Source organism: Austrofundulus limnaeus, unplaced genomic scaffold (assembly GCF_001266775.1).
Source record: "Austrofundulus limnaeus strain Quisiro unplaced genomic scaffold, Austrofundulus_limnaeus-1.0 Scaffold15, whole genome shotgun sequence".
Classification (NCBI taxonomy): domain Eukaryota; kingdom Metazoa; phylum Chordata; class Actinopteri; order Cyprinodontiformes; family Rivulidae; genus Austrofundulus; species Austrofundulus limnaeus.
This window is the reverse complement of record NW_013952417.1, coordinates 309,189-332,427: the sequence shown is the minus strand read 5'-3', so window position 1 is coordinate 332,427 and position 23,239 is coordinate 309,189. Positions and strand designations below refer to the sequence as shown.

Below are 23,239 nucleotides of genomic sequence, written 5' to 3'. Positions count from 1 at the left end.
TATATATATACACACAGTATATATATATATATATACACACACAGTATATATATATACACACACACAGTATATATACACTTATGAATAACAAATGAATAACTTACCTGAAAAATAAGTGAACCGATGCATAAATTATCTTTAAACATACCTGTAACTTATGCCTCACTTATCAGCAGCACGTCGACATAAGCTGACAAATTTTGAACATGTCCAAATTTATTGTCTGGCCATCATTCTGACAACATATTCACAACTTACACCTAACTTGTGCAACTTACAGCAACGTGTTGAACAAAATTTGCATAAGTTGTTTAAAATGTCATAGTGTGACAGGGCTACAGCCGTAGGATAACAGCTTGTCCCACTGCATAAAGTGACATTCATGACACTACAGCAAGACAGAGAGGACTGGCAGTCTAAGCAATTTTACTACGAAACTGGTCTTGACCGTTGAGTTTTACAGGGCAAATTCTACTCCAAGTCTGATCTCACGTTAGACTTTACAACTTGTTTTAAGTCTCCCAGTCTATGCAGACCTGTTTAAGTGCAAAATATGTGTCATTTGTCACTGCGTGAAAGGCTTCAACAAAAAAAACAAATTAGATAAAGGAAGGCACAGTTATGATTGTGTTCTTACTGAGGTCTGTAACCATTCAACTGAGGCATGTAGCTGGACACTGATCCCGGTTCTCCATCAGCTGACTGGCTGTCTGCTGGTGCCCACTCAGCGTCCTCATCAATAGGGCAGAAGTCCTGCTGGTCCAACTGCATCTGCTTGAAGTCGTCTCGTTCAGCGGTCCCTTGGTTCTCTGTGCCGTGAGTGAAAGACAACTGGAAGTGTCTGCTGCCCTCTTGCACTAACATATCCTGGCTCTCCTCAGAGTCCAGCAGTGGCTGGGTGGACTCTGACCGGGAAAAAATGGAATGCTGCGGTTGCGAACTCGGGGTCTGGCCCTTGTAACCGCTGGAGGCCACAACAGAGGAATACTGAACGGTGCTGGCAGTGGTGTCAGCCATGTCAGCGCCCTCATCGCTGTCAGACACACTCTGGCGAGGTGAGGACATGCAAGAGGAACCTCCAATGCCACTGCTGTGCTCCTCAGACAGATACTTGTCCTTCTTCAGGGAGAGACTGGCCTTGTCCTCTTCACAGCCATGTTTAACGTCACACACACAAGCATCATCAAGCACACAGATGCCAAATAGAGAGTTCTCCTTTGGTGTCTCAGTCTGCAGAATAAAATAAAATAAAATAAAATAAAAAAGTTGAACTGCATCAAGATTGAAAACTGACATTTCAGCTATTCACACTCAGTGTACATGATTGTTTAAAATAAATGAACAAATGGTTTGGCTGCCTTCATTTGTCTTTAAATCTAAAGTAATATCACATGTGGAGTCCCTCAAGGCTCTGTACTGGGACCTAAGTTATTCATTTCATAAGTGAATGGCTTAGCAAATGTGTCAGGACTTTTCAAATGTGTTTTATTCGCTGACGATACATTTTTTTGTTTAGGTAAAGATATAGAAAAAATGCTTGAGATGGTACAGAAAGAATTTAAGAAAATACTAAATTGGTTTCAACAAAACAAACTGACATTAAATTTGGATGAAAACAAATTACATGATATTTAGTAATAGGAAGACAACTGTTGATTTCTCATTTGAAGTAGATGGTATTGAGATCTGTAGAGTCAGTGAGGTGAAATTTCTGGGTGTCATCATTGATGACAAGCTGACAGAGACCTCACATACATTATTTAAGAACAAAAATATCTAAACCTATTGGGAGTACTGAATAAAGTCAGGGAGTTATTCAATAACAAGGCTCTGCTTGTGTTGTACAATTCAGTAATTGTTCCACATTTAAGTTACTGTATTGAAGTCTGGGGTAAAGCCTGCAAAACAATTACAAATCCAATTTTTGTTTTACAGGAAAGAGCCATAAGAATTATCACTAAAAAAGATTACAACCATCCATCAAATACATTATTCTGCAAATTGAAAATTTTGAAATTCCATGATTTGGTTGACTATAATATTTTACTGTTTATGTACAAGGCTCATAAAAACTTATTACCTTCCAACATTTAGGCAAACTTTGTTAAGAGAAACACTTGTTATTATGTTTAGGGGATGGAAATGTTTGTGAAGCCATATTTTCATACTTGTTTGAGAGAAAAATGTACTTTAATCCAGGGTATAGGATTATGGAATGGTCTGGAGGATGATCTTAAAAATGCTAGATCTATGTATATATTTAAGAGACATATAAAAGCTAGTTTTCTGAAGGTATATGAAAGAGCAAAATGTGAAGCTATATGAACTGTTGTTTGAGTTGATGTTTTAATCTATATTTTTATTTAGTATTGTTTTGTAAATTATCTTTTCTTTGAATATATATTGGGGATAAAAAGGGGCAAACATAAAATTTTTTCTTCTGCTACCTTTCACTTTATTTTGATTTTTTGATTTGTGTGTTTTCTTAATCTCTATTGCATATAGTTATTTTGTTTTTAATGAAATGAATAAATTTTTTGAATTGAATTGAAAAAAAAAAATCTAAAACTGGAGCCAAGAGGAACAGAGCTGTTTAATGTCTCCTCTTTTTTCACCAACAAAGACTCACAAATGGTTGTTGGGGGTTTACCTTCACAGGATAATCAAGAGACCAGGTCCCAATGGTGCTTTCACCAGGGTTAGGAATCTGAGGCCAGAGGTTCTCCTTGATCCTGTAAAGAGAAACAGTGGACATTATAGAGCTACCAGCTGGGAATAACTTTAGAACACACTTTTACATTTACAGTTCATTTCTGATGAATATGTTCAGGGAACAAACTGAACGGTCTGGATTTAATACAAACAGTTAGGGCTACACGGTATATGCGGTAGACGGTAGAAACGTATGAAGTTGGCCTACGGTAGAAATTTACCCTCAACCGTACTGTCGTCATTATGTCATCGCACCTGTGTCAACAGGGCTGTGAGTGCAGAGACAACTGAGCAGGAGTTCAAAATATAATGAAGAAATTCTAGCGTTTTAAAATACATATAGCGAGAATAAATCCTCAAAATTTCGTCCTCCCGCTGTAGAAAAGTTACGTCGGGATCATTTCCTCCTCTCCTTTCGCTGCACGTCGCGCAGAGCGAAGCTTTAACAACTGTAATTTTTCACACCCAATTGTCGGAGAAAAAAATGTTTTATGTATTGTTACCCACAGAGATTGTTTTAAAAAAAGGCGTGGACGTTCGTTCAGTCATAAATCCATCTCGCTAATGTAAAGTCGGCTTCTGCTCTGATGATCAAGATGATGAAGATGAGCGTGCAGCAGAGCAGCAGCTGATAGCAGGCAGAAGCTCATTGTTTGGCAGACAGATATTAAAGCAAAAATGTTGGGTTTCATTAAGATTTCAGTTTTCTGCAAAAAAAATGCTCTAAAAATTACATTATCTTAACTTTTTATGATAATTTTCTACCACGATATATACAGTTACCGTGAAGGGGTTCAATTTATACCGTGATATGAATTTGAGGTCATACCGCCCAGCCCTACAAACTGTGACATTTAAAGGTAAATGTTACACTAATGGGGAAAAAACAAGACACACTGAATGTTTAACTGTAACTTACACATCCTTTTTGTAGAGGCATAAAGAAATGGTCATGAGAACCAGAAACAGGAAGCCAAGGCTCACTCCGACCACAATACCCTCAACCATTCCTGGTGCTGAGTGGGAAATGGGAACAGATTACCAGCGGTGTAAAACCATTTACAACACTCATTTTGACAGATTTTTAAAGTTACAAAACATTTCATCTATTAACTCTAACTAACTAAAGGACTGTAATCAAAGTTAGAATGGAGACATGAACTGACCATATTTCAGAGTGGTGAATGAGTGATGAGAGCTGTTTGCTGAGCCACTGATGGTTGAAGCTTGGATCCACACATCATACTTGGTATTGCCCAGCAGTGGCTTCAGGGTGTAAGAGGTGGTATTAGGCGGGACTTTTACAGCTGCAAATGGACAAAAGAAAAAACAAACAGTCTGGTAAATAAAATTATGTTAAAGTCATTCCAGCCTTCTAGAGATGCATTGATTACTCAGATGATTTCTACCTCGACTGACCTGATTAGTAGCTGACAGATGAGCAGTCATAAGTAGACATACGCTTTTAAATCCTTCTTTTACACATTTAAATGGTTCAGTTGGTGTCTATATAAAGTGGAACTGCAATGCTTCAATCTGAATTCCTGCTCGTGGCAACTTTACCAGCGCATCTTTCACTCCTTTTCTGATGTGCGTCTTAGATCAACTCATTTTGATGCTGTCTCTTTAAATCCAAACTAGGCATTTCATACCCCGCCCCCCTTCAGCTTCCAGACCGGTTCATTTTAGTTTGATAGAGGGGTTTATGACTACATAGCAGTGCAGAAACTTGTTATTTACAAATTAAAATGTAAACAAGAGAAGACTGGTCCATCCAGCCTTAAATGTTGGAGCCAAAATCTGACCCAGAGAGAGAGAGGAGAATAAAGATGAGGAAATTGTAGTTGGTAAAGTTATTTGGCAGTTCCGTCACAAATAATTTCATCATAGAAAAAGAGAAAAACGAATGGGTTGAAAAATATGACCAAACAGAATATAAAGATATCTTTGCTGCACTGGGAGAAACAAAATTAAACTTTTCCACACTCCTAAAGACTCCAAGGACACAACAAAATGCATTTAACAGCTCCTTTATACGGCCCCTAGGGCTGGGCGATTATTTGATCGTGATTATTGATAGAGAAAAAATTTAGGTTGATTATGGTGATCAGCTGTGAGCCTCTTTACTTGATTAAACATGGCGGAAATGTGCGTGACAACAAGCAATCAGAATACACCTTCACCTGCTCCACTTCTGTTTATAAGATGCTAAGGCAGACGGAATCGTGGAATTGACCAAACAGAACGTAATCTGACGCACTTTTCATTAGCTGCAGTTTTCTAGGCCAGTCTGAACGTGTGCATCTCTACAGCAATATTTCAACCAAGAGGACATTTATTTAAAAACAACAATACCTACAACAAGTACTTACCATGTATGTCTTTCTCCTTTTTATAGAATATAGTGTAGTGAGTGATGAAGCCCCGTCTCAAGTTCAGAGGAATCTCATTCCACACCAGATGAACCCGATCATATCCTGGGTTACTCTTGTTAATCGAGGGGCCCTCTGATGGAGCTGCAGCCACAACAATAACATGTTAGTTAACCACAAAAGTGTGGTTCACTCAAGTAAAACAAACTACAATAAACACAAATGCTTCTCTGTAACTTGAAAACTGAAATCCAGTGAAACAGTTTATGTAACCATGATACATATCAAAAACCCCACGTTGGTAATGGATTTTCATTTGTGGTCAGAGAATTTAAAAGCTGTTATACAAATTTGTTCAAGTAAAACCACTCACTGATCTGCTAATCTGCGGCTAATCTGCGACAAATTCATAACATTTCCTATTAACTCTTCACAATAAAAGCATCCCGCTGACTCAACAGTCAAGAGGTTTGAGGGAATCAACAAGTTATGTGTAAATAAAGCAGATATTTCAGAAAGCAAAACATCAGGCAGGAGAGAAAATAAAGGGATGAGCGAAACCACTAAAGTTGGCCTAATGAGCAAGGACCAATAAAAATGGATTTAGTGCAAACATTATTCAGAAAATTTACACTAGTAAACATGGTTTTGCTAAGGCAATATTTGTACTAAGCTGATTTGCACTTTAAAACACTTTTACTGCACGTTTGGAAGATTTTTCTGACGGCTGAGCAAGTTCACAAACCTTTTTGTTTAAACCATCACAATACAAAATGCACAACACTGAAGTAGTACTGTTTTTAATAGACGCAAGAAAGTACATAAAACATACAATTACCTCTAAGAAAATTTAAAATAAATAATCCCTTCAGTCATGGAAGATTCCTTACCTCCTTGTTCCAGAAAGGTATCTTTACTGGCTGGATTTCCGATACATCCAGAGTATAGTGGATAAACTGACACACTGTAGCGAACAAAAGGCTTAAGGGGGCCTGGATTTGACAATGATATCAGTGAGATAAACACATATTTTACATGAGCAGATGAAATATCACATTAATGAAATCAAATATTTGCACTCCTTAATTCTTCAAATTACCTTTAATTATAGTCCGTGTAGTGTTTTTTTTCTCTCTCTGCCAGTCTATTCCCCCATCATAGACCCATTCAATCACATACTCTGACACAGAGGTGTTATTGTGTTTCCATTCTAGGAACAGCTGGCCATTATGGGGCCAAATATTCATTTCTTTAATTGGTAAATGGTCTGTAATAAAGGACATAACACCAAATGTTAGCCAAACCAAACAACTTACATCATATCACATAATAAGTGACATCAATAATATGCTGCATAGCCCAACTGATGTTTTCCATTTCTAGTTCAAGGAGTTCTGATCTCAAATGGAGTCATTGCATCTAATTACATGTAGACATTTTAGAAAGAGGTTTTATTAATTCAAGTTTCACCACTTCTTAGTTTTTTTTCTCATTTTTTCACTTTTATTTTCACTGGTCAAAGTATGATTAGCTGATTCTGATGACTAGCCAGTCAAGCTGATGGAGGTAAATTCTATGTTAGATCATGTACCAGTACCAGTGTCACCTGTAACATAATCTGCAGGGCTGGAAATTAAAGATGTTCCCCACTGGCCACAGCGGTTGGTGGAGAAAATTTTGTAATGGCCACTCGAACTTTTTACCAGCCACTATTTTTTTTTGTTTGTGTAACATTGTGGCATTTAGACAACTCATGGTCTTTGATGACCTATTCAAATTGTTTGCGCCTAAAATTAGGTATTGGCATTTAAAATCTAAAATTCACAACAGGTGTGAAATTTTTTTCCTGCTCAGACCCATTTCTTCTGTGTCAAAAAAAAGCACTGAAAGTTTTGTTCTATTCGACTGAACTGTTTTCAACATACAATGGTTTTTAGGGAAAACAATTTTTAGAGTATTAATGCCAGTCTGTTTGCCCAAAATTAAAAAGATGGCATTTTTGAGATTTGCTGTTTGCCAACAGTCGAAACAAAATTGCAAAAAAACAGTCAGTCAAGTCACCACTGTTGCATGCTGCAAGCAGTTACTTTAATCCAAATTCAATTGATAAATGGCTTGAACTTAGCAAGTCCATACGGACTCTAAAGCACTTTACACTTCAGTCATTCACCCATTCACACATAATGATGGTAGTAAGCTACAGCCACAGCTGCTCTGGGGCACATTGACAGAGGCGGGGCTGCCGGACCCTCTGACCACTATCAGCAGGCAAAGTGGGTGAAATGTCTTGCCCAAGAACACGACTGAGATGGCTGGAACGGGGGCTTGAACCAGTAACCTACCGGTTCCAGGACGACTCCCCCAATCAGCTGCCCTAATTGCAAACAAATACAAACCCACCACAGTGGCAGGTGCATTGTTTAGATTTACACTCCACTTCATGATTCTACTAGCACATGGCCAGTGACGGATGCTAATTTCCACCCGATAGTCTGATGAACCCATTCATCATGAATCAGTTGCTGCGTTTCCATTGCAAATGTGCGTAAAACTTTGTCGATACTCTGTTAATGTCAAAAAAACACAGTTTCGCAACTGCGGTGTTTCCATTAAGTAAGAAATGCTATTAAAGTCATGCGTAAATACGTTTGTTCTCGTGATAAGTCATTACAAACATGGTGGTGATGAATGTAAACACATAGCATGTTGCTACCACAACACCAGCGCTCATTATCAGAGGAGACGTCGGCATCTTTTATCGAGGCTTTCCAGCGACAATCCCCTACTAGGGAGCGCCTACGTATGCTGCGTTTTTGGGAAATTGTAGTCGTTGAGTTTACTATTTTATACTACTTCTGTGATATTACTACTATTTCTACTTCCTGTTATCTTCTTCGTCATCGTCTTTTTCGCCAGTAGAAACAGCTGGTTGTTGATCACGTGACTCCCATGATGCAAAAAAAGTTTTTCCATTGCAGTTTAGCGACAAACACCAATTTTGATACAGCCGAAATACCACCTCATCCTAGCGCAAAAACATTTTGTTGAACAACGTAATTTTTTTCGAAATTGACGTGTTTCCATTGAGCGAATTTATTTTCGAAATTCTAATTTGCGCATTTTCATGGTCAATGGAAACGCAGCTACTGTTGAATTGTAGAAAATGCTTCAGCCAAGTAACTCTTATTACAAAGAACAGGATTTATTACTTTATCGTCAACAAAAGGTATTCAAAAGCATACTTCAATCATCCTCAGTCTGGCCAAAGTTTTTGGTTTTATCACAATAAATCTTTGATAATCAGGTCATGAACCACTGTGTCACCTTAGATGAATATCATTTTGCATCTCTCTCGTTACTCTACAGTTTAACTAGTATAGCACAAGGTCATTCACCCATTCAGACGCACATTCACACACTGATGGTGAAAAGTTACATTGTAGCCACAGCTGCCCTGAGGCTGCCATTCACCGGCACCACTGGGCGCTCTAACCACCACCAACAGGCAAAGTGGGTGAAGTGCCTTGCCCAAGGACACGACTGAGACTGAGTGGGACTTCGAACCAGCAACCCATCGGTTACAGATGATCGAGGCAGATGGCCGCCTGTCCTGAGCCTGGTTCTGCTGGAGGTTTCTTCCTGATTAGCAGGTAGTTTTTCCTCTCCGTTTGCTCAGGATGGGAGACTGTGATGAAGTGATTCAACACAATCTGCTGGTTTCTTCTTTAGATTGTTCTTTTTTATGTACAGTGCCCTGAGACAACGTATGTTGTGACTTGGCGCTATATAAATAAACTGAATTGAACTGAATTGAACTGACTTGAGATGACTCCTTAACCTCTCTGTCACAGCTACCCCTAGTATTATCTATGGTACTTATCTGGTACTAATGTATTATTCTAATCTTTTTAACGGTTACTTAAGAGATGTGCAAATGTTTATATTGTTTTGAATAAACTGGTTCAGATTTCCCTTTGTAGGACTTGTAACAGTGTGAACCCATGTATTATTGTAATCACCTACCAACTGGCTTTGATGGAATGGCCAAACATGCCTCAGGAGACTTCCCCATAGAATTGACAGCTGTAACACAAACTTTTGCAAACTTTTTGTCAGCCAGGGAAATCCTTTTGAGATAATGTTTTCCTCTCTGATTTGCGTTGACTAGGAAATGCTCTTCCTCCCAACTTCCACCCTTTTTCTCTTTCAAATTAAATGCTTTGATTTTCCCATTGGCAAATTCAGGATCCTTGGAGAGAACAGAGAAATAATGTATACTCCAATTAAATCAAGAGGTGCAAAACAGTGCATAAAAAAACAACAGACTGCTGTTAGAAATACTAGACACATTAGAACAATGTTAAATGTGACATTTGATAATGAGGGAGTGGTGGCTCAGAGGTTAGAAGAGGTGAGCCTGAGATCGGAAGGTCACTGGCTCAACTCCCCGGACTGACTGGCCCCACTCTGTGCTCTTAAGCAAGGCCCTTAATCCCTCAGCTCCCTGGGTGCCTCCAAAATGGCAGCCCACTGCTTCACATGTGTGTTCACATGTGCAATTGGTAAAATGCAGAGAATTAATTTCCCCACCAATGTTCTGCAATCGGTAGGCTTAAACAGTTTTGATTCTGCACTTTCTAACTTGGCCTGCTGTGTTAGTGTTAGAGTGAATTATTAAAAACACAAAAACAAGGAAGTCTGTTTTGACCGCTTGGTAACAAGTACAGAAAGTAGCTTATTTCAGTGTATTTCTTGTTAGTTTGATTTACTTTACCAGAATGTATTATTGTGTCATACTGAAAAATAAGAATTGATACCAAAAACAGGTAGTGTACTCACAAAAGCTCATTTATGTTAAATTAAACAAGTAGGATGTTCTGACTGTAGTTGTCTAGTTTCAATAATTAAGTTGAAAAATGTATATTCTAATCAGTGGCATGTCTTGAAAGACAAACCATTTGCAGTTGTTTCATTATCACTTTTTGTTTAAAATGATTAATTTTACATGTTTTATTTAACTGCTGTGAAAAATTAAGATTAACCTTCAGGGTGGATAGAGCTCACAGCCTCACCCATTATTAAACATCATCATTTACCCAGTACGCTATGCGGCATTAATAAAATTTTGCTGTTTGTGTGACGCTATTTTTTTTCAATTTATAAAATTAAACAGCTTACAGCATTTTTAAAGTACTTTCACAGTTGAAGTAAATGTTTGTCAAATATAATGTCTAATGTTACAACAAGTAAGGGTGCCTTTGTCAAAAGGTTTTTATGTTCAAGGGAATGTGATGTAAAAAAAACTTACTTTACAAATGATTTGAATGAGTGGCATTCCATTAATGTCACTTTCAGCAGCTTTCCACAAATCCGGTTTACTTGACGGTTCTGAATCATACAGAAAAAAATATGTTTTAACAAAAGAAAGAACAGGAAGTCCTCACAGCATGTCTGACATATTAACATCTCTGTACTGAAGTGGATGAAATGTACTTAATTGCAGGATCACCAAGTTGTTGTTTTTTTAATCTATTCTGACTTTTTAAAGTTAGAATGTGGCTGTGTAATATCAGCACTGACCAGAACACACATACTGTATGTCAGTGAGTAAAAAAATGTAGGGATTTAAAAAAAATTTAAACAGAAGTTTGACCACTTAACTTGTAAAACATTTCATGTACTGCATCAGCTGGCAGGGTGCTGGGATATAACAAGCAGCAAGTAAACATTTTGACCTTGAAAATCACTCAAGTCAAAACTAAAAATTTGTTTTGACTTGATTTTCACAATCATCATGTGACAATTCGCTGACATAGCAGGGTTCACTAATGCACAAAGGGAGTACACCGAGTACATCCGGAGAAAAAGCTGAGCTGTTTCATCTAGCATCACTACTGTAGCTCAAAGTGTGAATGTGCAGATTACAAAGAAAAATGTGTTAAAACACAGCCTGTTGTGTACGACTGAGTAACCACAGAACTGTCAGGGTACTCATGCTGACAAGTTACGTTAACATAGACATCACATCTCTAAATATTGTTGCTAACCAAAAGTACTGTTTCATTTAAAAGGTTTTCCTTAATGGGCTCTTTCTGCCAGATGATGCAGATGTGCAACATCTGTGATTTCACATGTATTAGAAATGTAAAATAAATTAACATAACACGATCATGATAAACAGATTTAAATACAAAAATCAGTCTATTTTGAGCATAAATGATCTAAGATTCACTCTGTGTTAACCTGAACTGACAAACATTATACTCACGAGCCTCTGGAGTTCTTGCAGTTTTATTCAAGCTCCAATTGCTCCAGAAGCCACAGTCATTTATATTTTTGCTGGATATCTGAATGACATAAACTGTGTCTGGCTGAAGATTCTGCAGTCTGAAGGGATTTGATGGTTTCACTGTATCGTTACGATCCACCTGTAAAACACAAATCACAGCTTTGTGATCCTGACCAAAAAACACTCATAAAATACCAAACTAAAAGAGGAGAATAATAGCAATCAAATGCATGATTTACTGGAATCTTTGAATTTACCAAGAATAACAGAAGATCAAAGTTGTATATTGACAAGGGAGATTACAGAAGAAATAAACTCAGAAATTTCACATTTGAAAGCCAATAAGGCTCTGGGCCCAGATGGATACACTTCCGAATTTTATAAAATGATGAGAAAACCCTTGATCCCTTTGTTAAAAAATACATTCTTTAATAAAATACATTCTTTAATACCCAATACAAATTGGGTATTAAAAGGGGGAGAAACGCCAAGGATCTGGAGGGAGGCGTTCATTGCAGTTATCCCGAAGGATGGAAAGGATCAACTAGATTGAGCCAATTATAGACCAGTTAGTGTACTAAATTTAGACTATAGAATACTTACAGCAGTTATGGCTAGATGTCTAGAGGTAATTCTGCTGGACATCATTGATTTGGACTAGGGGTGCACGATAGTTATCGGCCCGATATCAGGGAATTATGACATCATACTTATCGGTCCGATATCATCACAAACAGAACCGATAATATATGTTCATATTTGCCAGCACGGCGATGAGAATGTGTGTTTATTTTTATCCGTTTTGGTGTTCTGCCACTAGAAATAAGTTCTGGACTTTTTCCGCTCTCCTTGCCTCCTGTTTTGCAACAGGCTCTGCTGGTGGAAAAAAATTAATAAAAATAATAAAATAAAAGTCCGTCAGCTTGCAGCTCCAGGAGTAGCAAAACTAACCAAACAATCCGCCTCTAAATTATTTGGTGAATTAATTATCTGCTGTGCGCAACGTTCGCTTGATCTTTAGTAAATAAAGCAAAGCCATTTTCTTTATTTTATCTTTATTTCACCTGTCATTAAGACAGAGAGGTGTTCCTCCCTCTTCAGACGCGCTTCAGTGCGTCCAAGGCGTTGGGCGCATTTTTGCTGCTCAAAACGCGGTCGGTGGGAACCCGGTGTACCGGGTACTACTTCACGGATTTCATCTATCACGGGTTGTTTTTGGAACGCAACCCCCGCAAAAAATGAGGGATCACTGTACTAATATATGGCAATATCATTAAAAATTTTGCAAATTAAAAAAAGAAAAAAATACCAAACTAAAAAAAGAACAACTAAAGGAGCATAAAAATACAAGCTAAATAGCCAAGTTAAAATGTTGTTTGAGTATTTGTTAAACAGTAAATACAGCAAAAAAATAAAAATAGAGGTAGAAAAGCAGATGAAATACATAACTCTTAGTAATATGCATGTCATTGAACATAAAACTGTTTCCTGGCACAGCAATCTACAGCTATTTCTTGTTGTTTCTTGTTCTTGTATTTCTAAATTCAGAATAATCTTAAAAAGTCTCAAAACTTTGGTCAGATCGTGCTTAGGCACATCCAAACAGTGGCAATGTGTGGTCCTGAGAACCAAATAAACAATACAGCCACCATTTAAAATCTGTAGGTACATATAGTACTTATATTCACAGTTTTTTACCAAATTAAAATAACGTTTTTTTATTTTCTTGCACAACGTAAGTAAAACTGTATAACAGTCTTATGGGTCTACTTGTGGAACATTGTGGATAATAAAATAAATCAATGTATTTCATCTAAAAATAAATGTTTTAAGTTAAATTCAATCTAAAAATGATACATCTGAGATAATAAACTTTGTCTTAATATTTGATGAAAGTTTCTTTATATATGGTGAACTGGTTTCAATTGTGATTTAGTTATGATAGTAGTTTAAACAGTTCAAAGACCTTAAACATACTTACATCGCTCCAAGTTTGAGATCCATTTGGGCAGAATCTAATTCGATATTTCAGTTCCATACATTCCTTAGCAATAGGAGTCGTCCAGCTCACAAGTAGCGTTGTAGAAAAATTAGTGTCTGAAAAGGCTTGCACAGCCAATGGAGGGTTGGTTTTCACTGCAGCAACAAATCAAACCAGTTAATGTTTCTGTTGTCTGGAGTCACTTCTAAACACCAACGTTTTTGTGAATGGACCCTGTAAATCAGATTAAACAAAATAACATGCACTATGATAGTCCTTTTTCTAGAGTTCAAAACTTTAACTTACCAAAGCAGTTGGCATCATTTATCAGATGTTCAGATTCTACATTTCCCAGTAGATTATGAGCCACCACCCAGATCTCCAGAGGCATAAAATGGGGGTAAGTTTTCACAGGCACGACGACATTGTTGTCATGTGTTGATACATTGATTGTCTCACCCCTGTGGAAAATAAATGTTCATGTACCTGTAAGTTAGAATCTTTGTTATAAGGAGAGTGGTGATGCAGCGGTAAGAGAAGGAAAGCCTGTGATCGGGAGGTCAAAGGTTCAATTACGCAGACTGGCACAAATAATTTGGGTAATCACTGTTCAATGTGGGCCGGGCTCCTGAAGAAGGCCCTTCCAGATCTATAGTCTATGCAGAGCACATTATTTTAATGCCAACTTTGGCTCACTTTGTACCCACTTTAAGAAACCCCCTTCAGTTTATGATTAAATCTAGTGGAGTCTAAAGTATAAAGTATACTCGATCTGAAGTTGAACAGTCAATACGCAGTCGTGTAGGAATGGGTATCGTTAATATTTTATCGATACTACTACTCTTATCGATACTGCTTATTTATCTGGTATTTTAACGGTGCTCTTATCAACGCTTTTCTGTGGGGTTAAAACCATAAAACATGTCAAATCTTTTCATAACAGTCTAAATGTGACAAATCAGATGTTTTCATCCGATTTGTCCGTGTGTAGACTTGTCATGCACTGGGTCATGCTAGGTACTCCTTTACCATTAACAATACCATTAGGCTGGAGATTATCAATCCGGTCAAAATTAATCATGTGGCACCGGAGCTGAAAAAGGCCTTTGTTTTGGTACCATCCCATTTTCACACACACCTTTCAAAGTCCAAGACACATACTTTCAGCGTAAACACATACACCCAAGACTCCGAGCTAAAAAATGAATTATGCGAGTTTCATTGAAGTTCTGATGGAGTATGTGGCGGTCTTAAATTGGAAATCAAAGTCATGAGTGCTTTGTTTTTAATGTTCAACCAAAATGGCTATAACTCCCATTTCTAAACAGCATGATCTCAGTCTAAAATATTTACATGAAAGATACTGTATGATATGCATTTCTTCAATAGGTTGGGGTCAAAGCTGTGATGATCTAAGATGAAATATATGATGATGAAATTTATATATATTTAGAAGTACTCACGACAATCTTTCTTTAACTATTGCTGTATATGTTGTTTGGACGTATGTGGTTTGTCGTCCAACTGCTTCCCATTCACAAGTGATTGTTCGCAAGGTGGATGTGCCATCCTGTTGAGCTACACAGGTCAGATTCTTTGGTCTCGCTGGAAGATCTGACAATGGGGCACACAGAAACATTTTATTAGGGGTGTGATAGTATATGCATTTGTACCGAACCAACACAGTACAGACATCTCAGAACAAATACACAGAGTTCATTGTTGGTTTCTGGGAGACAGAAACATCCAGGAAATATCTCATTTTTCCAGCCACAACAATTGTGTCTGACACTTTTAACAGAAAATATATTTATTAAGGGGAAGGCATAAAACAAGAAATACTGTAGCTGTGTTCATTCATAAAACCTTTAAAGTTCTGAGATTTACACTCCTTTAGCTGATGGTCCTGCACATTTATCCCACAATCAGAAAAAAGGCAGTTTAGGAAGAGAACTGCACTAAAATTCAAAAATAAAAAAACAAATTCATTTAGAGAGATTAAAACAAACAGTGTGATGCAGTGTTCTTTGGGTATCTAAAAACAAGCAGTTTGTGGTCAAAGCTAGGGATGTCCCGATCAGATACTCAGCAGATATGGCCATTTTTTAAAAATCGGGTAGAATCAGATTTAGTCATGTGATCGGGCCGATCCAGTTTTCCTGACAGTTTTCAGCATCATCATGCTTTACAACTGCCATTAAGAAGTCAAGACGCACACAAGTATGCAACCATGTCCACAGTGTGGGAACAATTTTCAATGGAAAACAATGATGCTGAAACTGCATCTTGTAATTTCTGCAAACTGGATTTTTCTCGTGGTGGGAACAGCAGGGCTCACTTTAATACTACCAACCTTGTTACTCGGAAAGAAATAAAGCTATCGGATCGGTATCATATCGGTATCGAAAAGACTAATCATTAAAAAAATTGGATTGTATCAGGAGCCAAAAAATCTGGATCGGGACTTCCTTAGTCAAAGCACACAGAACCTTTACCAACAACCATCTTACAAAATATAAAGGACTCTCTGCGTGTCACACACCTTACACATATACCCCAGTGATTTAATGCATAAAAGTGTGTGACACACAAAAACTACTGTACATTTGTGAGTGAGGTGTATTTGTTCACCTACACACAACCTGCTCAGAGGAAAGCTGTGCATAGCAAATTGTGACTCAGGTGTAGTTACATCCCTTCATCTAAAATGGGCTGAGCTGCCTTAGGTCATATATAAAAATAAGGCAAACTTACTACTTAACATACCTGAAATAATAAACAAAAACAATTACTATTAAAGTCTGAGTATTAGAGGTGGGCGATATACTGTATATCGCAGACAATATTATCATCCATGTTACTTTGAAGATATGCAATTTTTACATTGAGTATTCATACTGTCTCAAAAAGACAACAAATGTGGTGGTGAAGACAGAGGCATAAGTCCCCATTCACAGAATACATGCCACAGAAACCAATCAATGGGAAGAATTCAGTCATGTGATTGGGGTCTCTGTCAACCAGAGATGGGGACTCGTGACCCAGACCTGGACTTGAGTCGCACTTAAGTCCCTATGTTAGAGACTTAGACTTGACTTGGACCCTAAAGACTTGAGACTTGTGGTTTGAGACTCGCGAATGCAAGTTTTTTCACTGTCCGACTCACGATTCTCATTCCCTCTATAAACATCCATGCTCCGCTCCTTTGAGAACAAATGCATAAAGTTTTAAGAGCAAAGACATTTACTCCTGCTCTCAAATTGAAAATATACGCTCTTGGTTAAAGTCAGAATAATTCTTCCATATGCTCCACTCCCCTTCACCTGAGAATGGGAGGGGCCAGTGTCGTCTAATGTTAATGACGTATACCCTACATGATAAACAGAGCTTCAGCATGGCAGGTGTGTTGCAGTAGGCCACTCTGCTGTCATTCATTTTAAGCTTTGCTTAGAGAGACTTTATTCAACACCATGACAAGACACTGGCAAAATGCAAAGTGTGAAGAGTCCAAAACCAAAATTTGTTTTTATGATGACTTGTGCAGCCCTTTTACTTTAAGGATTCTGGTTCATCATCTTCACTGACATGCTTTTATGCATTTAAAAATAAAATTCTGGTATTTTATTGTAAAATCAGCAACAGACTAGTTGGATTTGTTCTTTGTCAATGACAAGATATAATTACAGTTTGCTTTTGTAAGACTACAAGTGCAAAATAGTTAACAATACTCTAAATGTTTGATTGTTGTTTCAACCTTAACCTTATCTGTATTTTTAAAACAATATTATGTTTTAATAGTATTATTAAAAATACTATGTTTTAATATTTGATTAAAATGAAATATTATAGAATATAATCTAGTATAGTTAGAATACATTTGATCAAACTGCCAGTTAAGTGATACATGCAACTAGACATGGACTTGAGGTCAAGAGACTTGAGACTTGACTTGGATTTTTGATCAAAGACTTGAGACTTGACTTGGACTTGCAAAAAAAGACTTACTTGTGCACATCTCTGGTGGCAACTGAACTAAACAGGGGGCAGGATTCAGTCTTGGACTTGCAGCAGCCAAAACCACATGGTTTAAAGTTCTCCATCATCACAGCGGATTTTCTTAACTTTGAATGTGGCCAGGATGATTTCCATCATCTGTAGGGGGGTGGTCTCTGGTTGTTTTCTGTTGCAGTCTTGTTAAAGCTGCCCAGTCTGCTCCAAACTGGATGCTACTTTCAACAAACCAAACAAAGTCCAGAGCACTTTTATCCAGTGACAGGCAGGTCAGCAGGAGCAGCAGTCCTCCTGAGTGAGTAAACCTCTCCTCTCCTCCCTCACTTCACTCCTGGAACTTTGGTCTCTAAAACCTAACTTTATGTTAAATATGTGTGCTCAGAGCACCATTATCCAACAGATATGTCCAACTTTGCAGATGTGGCCAAACTCCTCGTGCAAAGGTGCAACATGCAGTTGGTTGGTCATGCTTTTGCTCTCCTTCCTATTCTACAACATTTCACAATTTATAAAGTATTCTGCCACATGGAGAAAACTACCATAACGAAGACTGAAGAAATCTCTCGGAGGAGAGACAAAATGTTTCATTAAAGAAGAACCCATCAAGAGGACTTACTTATTTTTCTTTTTGATTTTTCTACTAGGATTACTGAGATGCATTGATACACATCGACAGATTATCAATATAGGCAAATAAGAAAAATTATCAAGTTTTTTTTGGTCTATATCACCCAGCCAATGTTGAAAAGAAAATGAGTTGACAAAACTTACACCCTGTTTTGAGCCAAATCCCATGATAGAATCTGCTTTTGTTCAGGGAGACGTAGGGAGACGACTTGTTGCTGAAACAAAATAACCACGAAGGATTTTCACTTGTGATGGGGACGGTGACACTCAGTGTTGATGAGTCGATCTTAGTATAATATTCTTTGGAAACAAGAGTCTTTGATAAAATCCAGAAGAGATCATCTGCAGTGACTTCAGTGGTGTTAACGATCCCACATGTAGCAGTGAAGTTGGTTCCAATCTCAAGCACTGGAGACTGTGGAGATACCACCAAATGGTTGATATTTTCTGATTTAGAAGAGGAGAGAGAAGAAGAAGGGTGATTTATTTATTATCTCATTATGCAGAAAGCTACAGACACTGCGTTATGATAAGGATGTTGTTATTAGCACCATGCAGTTTCCATGGTGAACTTACAAAGAGCCAAAGCAATATTAACCAACATGAGGGTCATCATTTATACTGATGAAAGTTTTAGACTCTTGTTGTAATTTTGACAGAAAATTTAATTTTAGCACGATCTCCCGTTGGGAGAATAAACCCTATCAGTTGTGTTCTATGACAGTGCTTCCCACGCCTGACCCTCAAAGCCCACTAACCTGCACGTTTTAGACACTGCCCTGCTTTGACATGCCTGATTTCTATGATTGATCAACAGGCTTCTAAAGAATCTAAAGATGTGCTGAAGAGTAGAGTAACAACTAAAACATGCTGAATATTGTATGTCTTTGTAAAGGTTAGTTCACAGAAATAAAATCAGTATGGGCAGGTAAGAGCAAAAACTAGAAATTGGTACCAGCCAAAAAAATAATAATAATAATTTAAAAAAAAAAAACAGAATCAGTGCATCTCTAGTTATTACAACATTGAGAACCAATGCAAAAAAAATTTCAGTGGTATCAGTGATGATAAAGAGAAGTTGACTAATTTTTTACAAACTCATCGTTGCAGGCTCAAAGCACAGTGAGGTAACACATTTAAAGTAGTAAAAAATAAATAAATAAAGTAGCACTGTCTAACGCTTAACAGCATTATATTGGCATTTTAAATCTATTTAGCTTTCATTTTCAATCTTTTTTTTTTAGATGTTTCGGGGAAGAAGCTGAATTAATTGATTATGCAAGGTTACAGAAACAACAAGCCAACACTTGAACGTCGAATGCCAGGATTCAGATCACACACCCAGAATTAAGTTGTTAAACAAGTTAAAAGTCTAGACGCTGATAACTCAAAAGATTTATGCTCACACACATTTAGATAGAGACAGTTAATGTAAAGTGTGCCAGAGTTTTCATCAATTCAGCCGTAAAAATACAAACATCAGAATACAGTGTTTGAAAAGCTTTGTATAAAGAGCACGATATATGAGGCGAGCATCCTCCTTTCGGGTTTACTTCATTAAATAAGTAGTAAGTAAACAAATAATTCTAAAAACATCTTACTTGTGACGAGAACCTCAGATAGATTATTTCTGAGGAACTTGGCTGTTTATCCATTGAGAAAAACTAATCAACATAAAGTTTTAGACACGTTTAAAAACGAACTGAAATATCAAAGAACTTGACTCCAAGTATACATATGACCAATTTTACTATTTTTTTTAAAAAGTGCAACTACTGTGTTCCAATCAGGCCTGTCGCGATAGTCAATAAATCAATTAATTGCGCAATCAATTTTTTTGAGGTCGGTAAAAAAAAAAATGGAGGACGATAAGTTTCATTTTCCCACTTGTTTGTTTACTTCCTCTCTCTCCCTCTCTGCTCCGCTACACAGGAGCTCAGGTGACTCCTCCCCTCCTGTTTTCTTAGAGTCGGGAGGAGTGAACTCTCGCTTTAGCATGAGAGCTCGTAGCAATAACAAACTAAAGAAACGTTTCAAAGCAGAACGCGGCTGCTGCAGTGTCGGAGCACTAGAGCCTGGATTTCGCTGCGGGGAGACACAGAGAGAGGAGAAGAAGGGGTGGGGGCTGAAACTCCCCCAGACCCGGACAAACTGGTCAAGACTTTACCTGTAGCTCCCAAAAATAACAGGAAACTTAAACGCACCATCTGTGTTTTAACAAAACACCAAAAAAAACCTGTAGCTGTCCCAACAACTCATGAGGAAAACTCTGAACTGTCTGATTTCCTCCCACAGCGCTCTGCTTGTCTCCTCTGACTGTCCCCTCCTCACACACACACACACACACACAGAGACACGTTTGTTCTTCTATCCTCATGGGGACTTTGCATTGACTTTCATTCATTTACCAGTATTTTCTATTACCATTTGACCCTAAACCTAGCCTAAACTTTACATGGGATGTGAACTGGGCTTATGTCCCCATAAGAAACAGTGGGTCCTCACCAGGCTGTGTAGTTTGCTTCATCTCTAAAGAGATGCTGCTCTTTAATATTGTTTATTTACTGTCTTAGTTGTGTGTGGTGTTTAATTTACATTTTGTTGTTCATTGTTTTGTTTTTTTTATTCAAGTGCATTTTTGTTAGAAACAGAGTCCACTTTGTTAAACATTCTTTTAAAAATGAAAGTTTATTGATTTATTACACTTACATATTAAGCTTTTATAATTATTAGTTGTAAAATGGTCACCAGGCAATAGTATCGCTTATCGCAATAATTTGTGAGACAATTAATCGCCCAGCAAAATTTGTTATCGTGACAGGCCTAGTTCCAATAATGCCTTTACCATAGCTTTTAAAACAAGTTTAAAATCATTTAGTAAAATATAGCTGAATTTCTTCAGACTTGTTCCGAAATGTAAACTAGAAAAATATTTTTTCCAAGGTGTCGTACCAAGGAAATAGGAAACCAAACTAAGAACAGTGAACACACAGGCTCTATGTAACGCACAGAAATATAAACGTGTTAGCTACAATCCAGGGGTGGATTTGTACAAGGAATTATACCAAGGCAATGGTCTATAAATAGACCGTGATGGCTAGTTAACCCAAAAGTACAGAGTGCTCTGGTAAATTAGGGATTTATGTCCTGTTGGGCATCTTGGAGCTCTATGATGAACGACCTCCAAGATCTCTTGAGAACTAACAGCAGTTTATATAAGTAATGTCACCAGAGTCAAAGTGAGGTAAGTAAGAAGCAACAAGCAGTTCTATAACAGTACATTTCTATAAATAACCCTCAGATTTAAATTAGGCTATTTTTTATGTTCAAAGACCGACTTAACAGAAAAGTTCTTCTCAACTAAAATGTGAAGGTCATGAGGCCATGAAGGAGCCTTGTATGCCTGCATTAATTTTGAATCAAACCAAGATTGTGATTTCAGCAGTTTTAGGTGGCAAAAAATATTTCTGGATACGAGTTTTTCAACCGTCTTTCTCACGACCCACTGTCCTGCATATTTTTGAGGTTTCCCTGCTTCAATACACCTGACAAATGAAGGAGTGATTGACAGACTTCTGCTAAACTTGATGGCATTCTGTGTAGGTGATTTAATTATTTGAATCAGGTGTGCCGGAGCAGGAAAACACCTAAAACTTGAAAGACATCGGGTCGCAGGGAACAGGGTTGAAGCTGATCTAGATAAAATAATTAAAATAATTCAAAATGTAGTTTTGTTCAGAAAAAAAATCTGGTATTACAAGTTGAAAAGACAAACTAATTTTTTAAGCTGAACTATAGAATAAGGCTAAAAAGTAAAGTGACCAAAAAAAGTGTTTTAACTAAAATATGATCTTGGCTCAAAATGCAAACTTTAGTGTTTAGAGTTTAGTATTTTCTTTGGTAATTTGTCAAAAAATATACCATGACTTTCTATTTTGAGAGAGCTCTGACCACCACACACACCAAAAAGCTACCAATTTGATTTATCAGCATGTTTTTCCCCACACACACACAAAACATGGCAGTTACAAACTCAAGGCATGCGAGTGAATTACAACTTATAGTTATTTAATAAAAGATAACGGATTTATATTACTCAATGCACTGAAAAAATCTCGGGACCCTCGTAAAATAACATTTGCTAAAACAAGTTTCATGACAAATCTTTAAAAACATGCAAAGAGTTTTACAAATTTTTGTGAGGATGACAGCATTTCACATTGTTCAATGGAAATTCAGGATATTATTTATCCCCAGAATTTAGAAATTGAAAATGCTGTAACTTTACAATTTTTAAAAGTCAGGTACATCATATTAATTTCATTAGAAAATATTTATTTAATAACTAATCTTATTTATCCAAGCTGAATGCAGCCTTTCTAAGTGTTAACCTTTAAATGTTAGATGTGAATGTTAAACACAGTGATATACAGCGTGTACAGCAAAACATTTGATGGCTGCTTGTCCACTTGGTCAACACTGCAGCTTGTTGACTGAAACATCATTTCAGCAGAAAAGATACTGACCGTATCCAGCTCGGAGCACCGAGGTGACGCAGGCGAACACAGCTAGCTTTAAAACCATCTCATACATCCTGACGACGACTGCGCGAAAACAGAAAGAAAGAAAACTTCAAAAAGGCATACAAAAAAACAGACACAGTTCTCACGATAAAATTAGCCTGTTAGCATAGCGAGCTAATACCGCCACTGTTGTCGATTAGTTTTTTCCACATTAGTGTAAATAGATTGCAACTTACCTTATTTGGGAGGAGGAAAAACATTAAGATTAAGTTAGGAAGGAGTCAAAACCGTCTGACTCGTGTATGTTCTAGTTATTCTGGTTTAGAACCACCCCGTTCCCGTTAACAAAAAACCTGTGTCGCAGTAATGTTGCTGAGCGGCGGGTTTTGATACGATTACAAACCATGTGCATGGGTCTAAGTTGTCTCAGGCTGAACGACTGCCTTACAGCCGAGAGCTTAGGTATCTACAAAAAGGCTCAACCTACAAAACACTGCTACGTAATTGGATAGAATATCGGTCCGTCAAAGGCCTATAACCAATTGGAGAACTGTATTGTTTTACGTGCGCTGTTGATGCTCTTCACCGTGAATTTCCCGTATGTCTCCGCCTCCCAAGTTCCAGTAAAGCAATGCCAACAAATTTTAGCCACCAGCTTTTTATACAAATGCAAAAGAAGCTGGCAAGACTGAGATTGCTAAACTGTGAAAAAATAAACATGTAA

At 37.5% G+C, this 23,239-nt stretch overlaps 1 protein-coding gene across 2 annotated transcripts; it reads right to left on the bottom strand.

The window, feature by feature from the left end:
• Positions 1-50: 50 nt before the first annotated feature.
• Positions 51-22,927, bottom strand: il6st (interleukin 6 cytokine family signal transduce). Of its 2 annotated transcripts, XM_014002773.1 has the most exons (16): positions 22,752-22,927; positions 22,519-22,596; positions 18,137-18,439; positions 14,818-14,968; positions 13,661-13,815; positions 13,355-13,509; positions 11,353-11,512; positions 10,393-10,472; positions 9,108-9,333; positions 6,184-6,351; positions 5,975-6,076; positions 5,085-5,228; positions 3,879-4,019; positions 3,632-3,728; positions 2,651-2,732; positions 51-1,230 (listed from the first exon to the last, which is right to left on the bottom strand). In XM_014002773.1, the coding sequence occupies exons 2-16, from the start codon at positions 22,583-22,585 to the stop codon at positions 634-636; spliced, it is 2,628 nt and encodes an 875-aa protein (XP_013858227.1). In that variant the 5' UTR covers positions 22,586-22,596; positions 22,752-22,927; the 3' UTR covers positions 51-633. The 2 variants fall into 2 exon arrangements, with proteins under 2 accessions (XP_013858227.1, XP_013858229.1); XM_014002775.1 differs by lacking the exon at positions 18,137-18,439 and having other exon boundaries at positions 22,752-22,925.
• Positions 22,928-23,239: the final 312 nt, after the last annotated feature.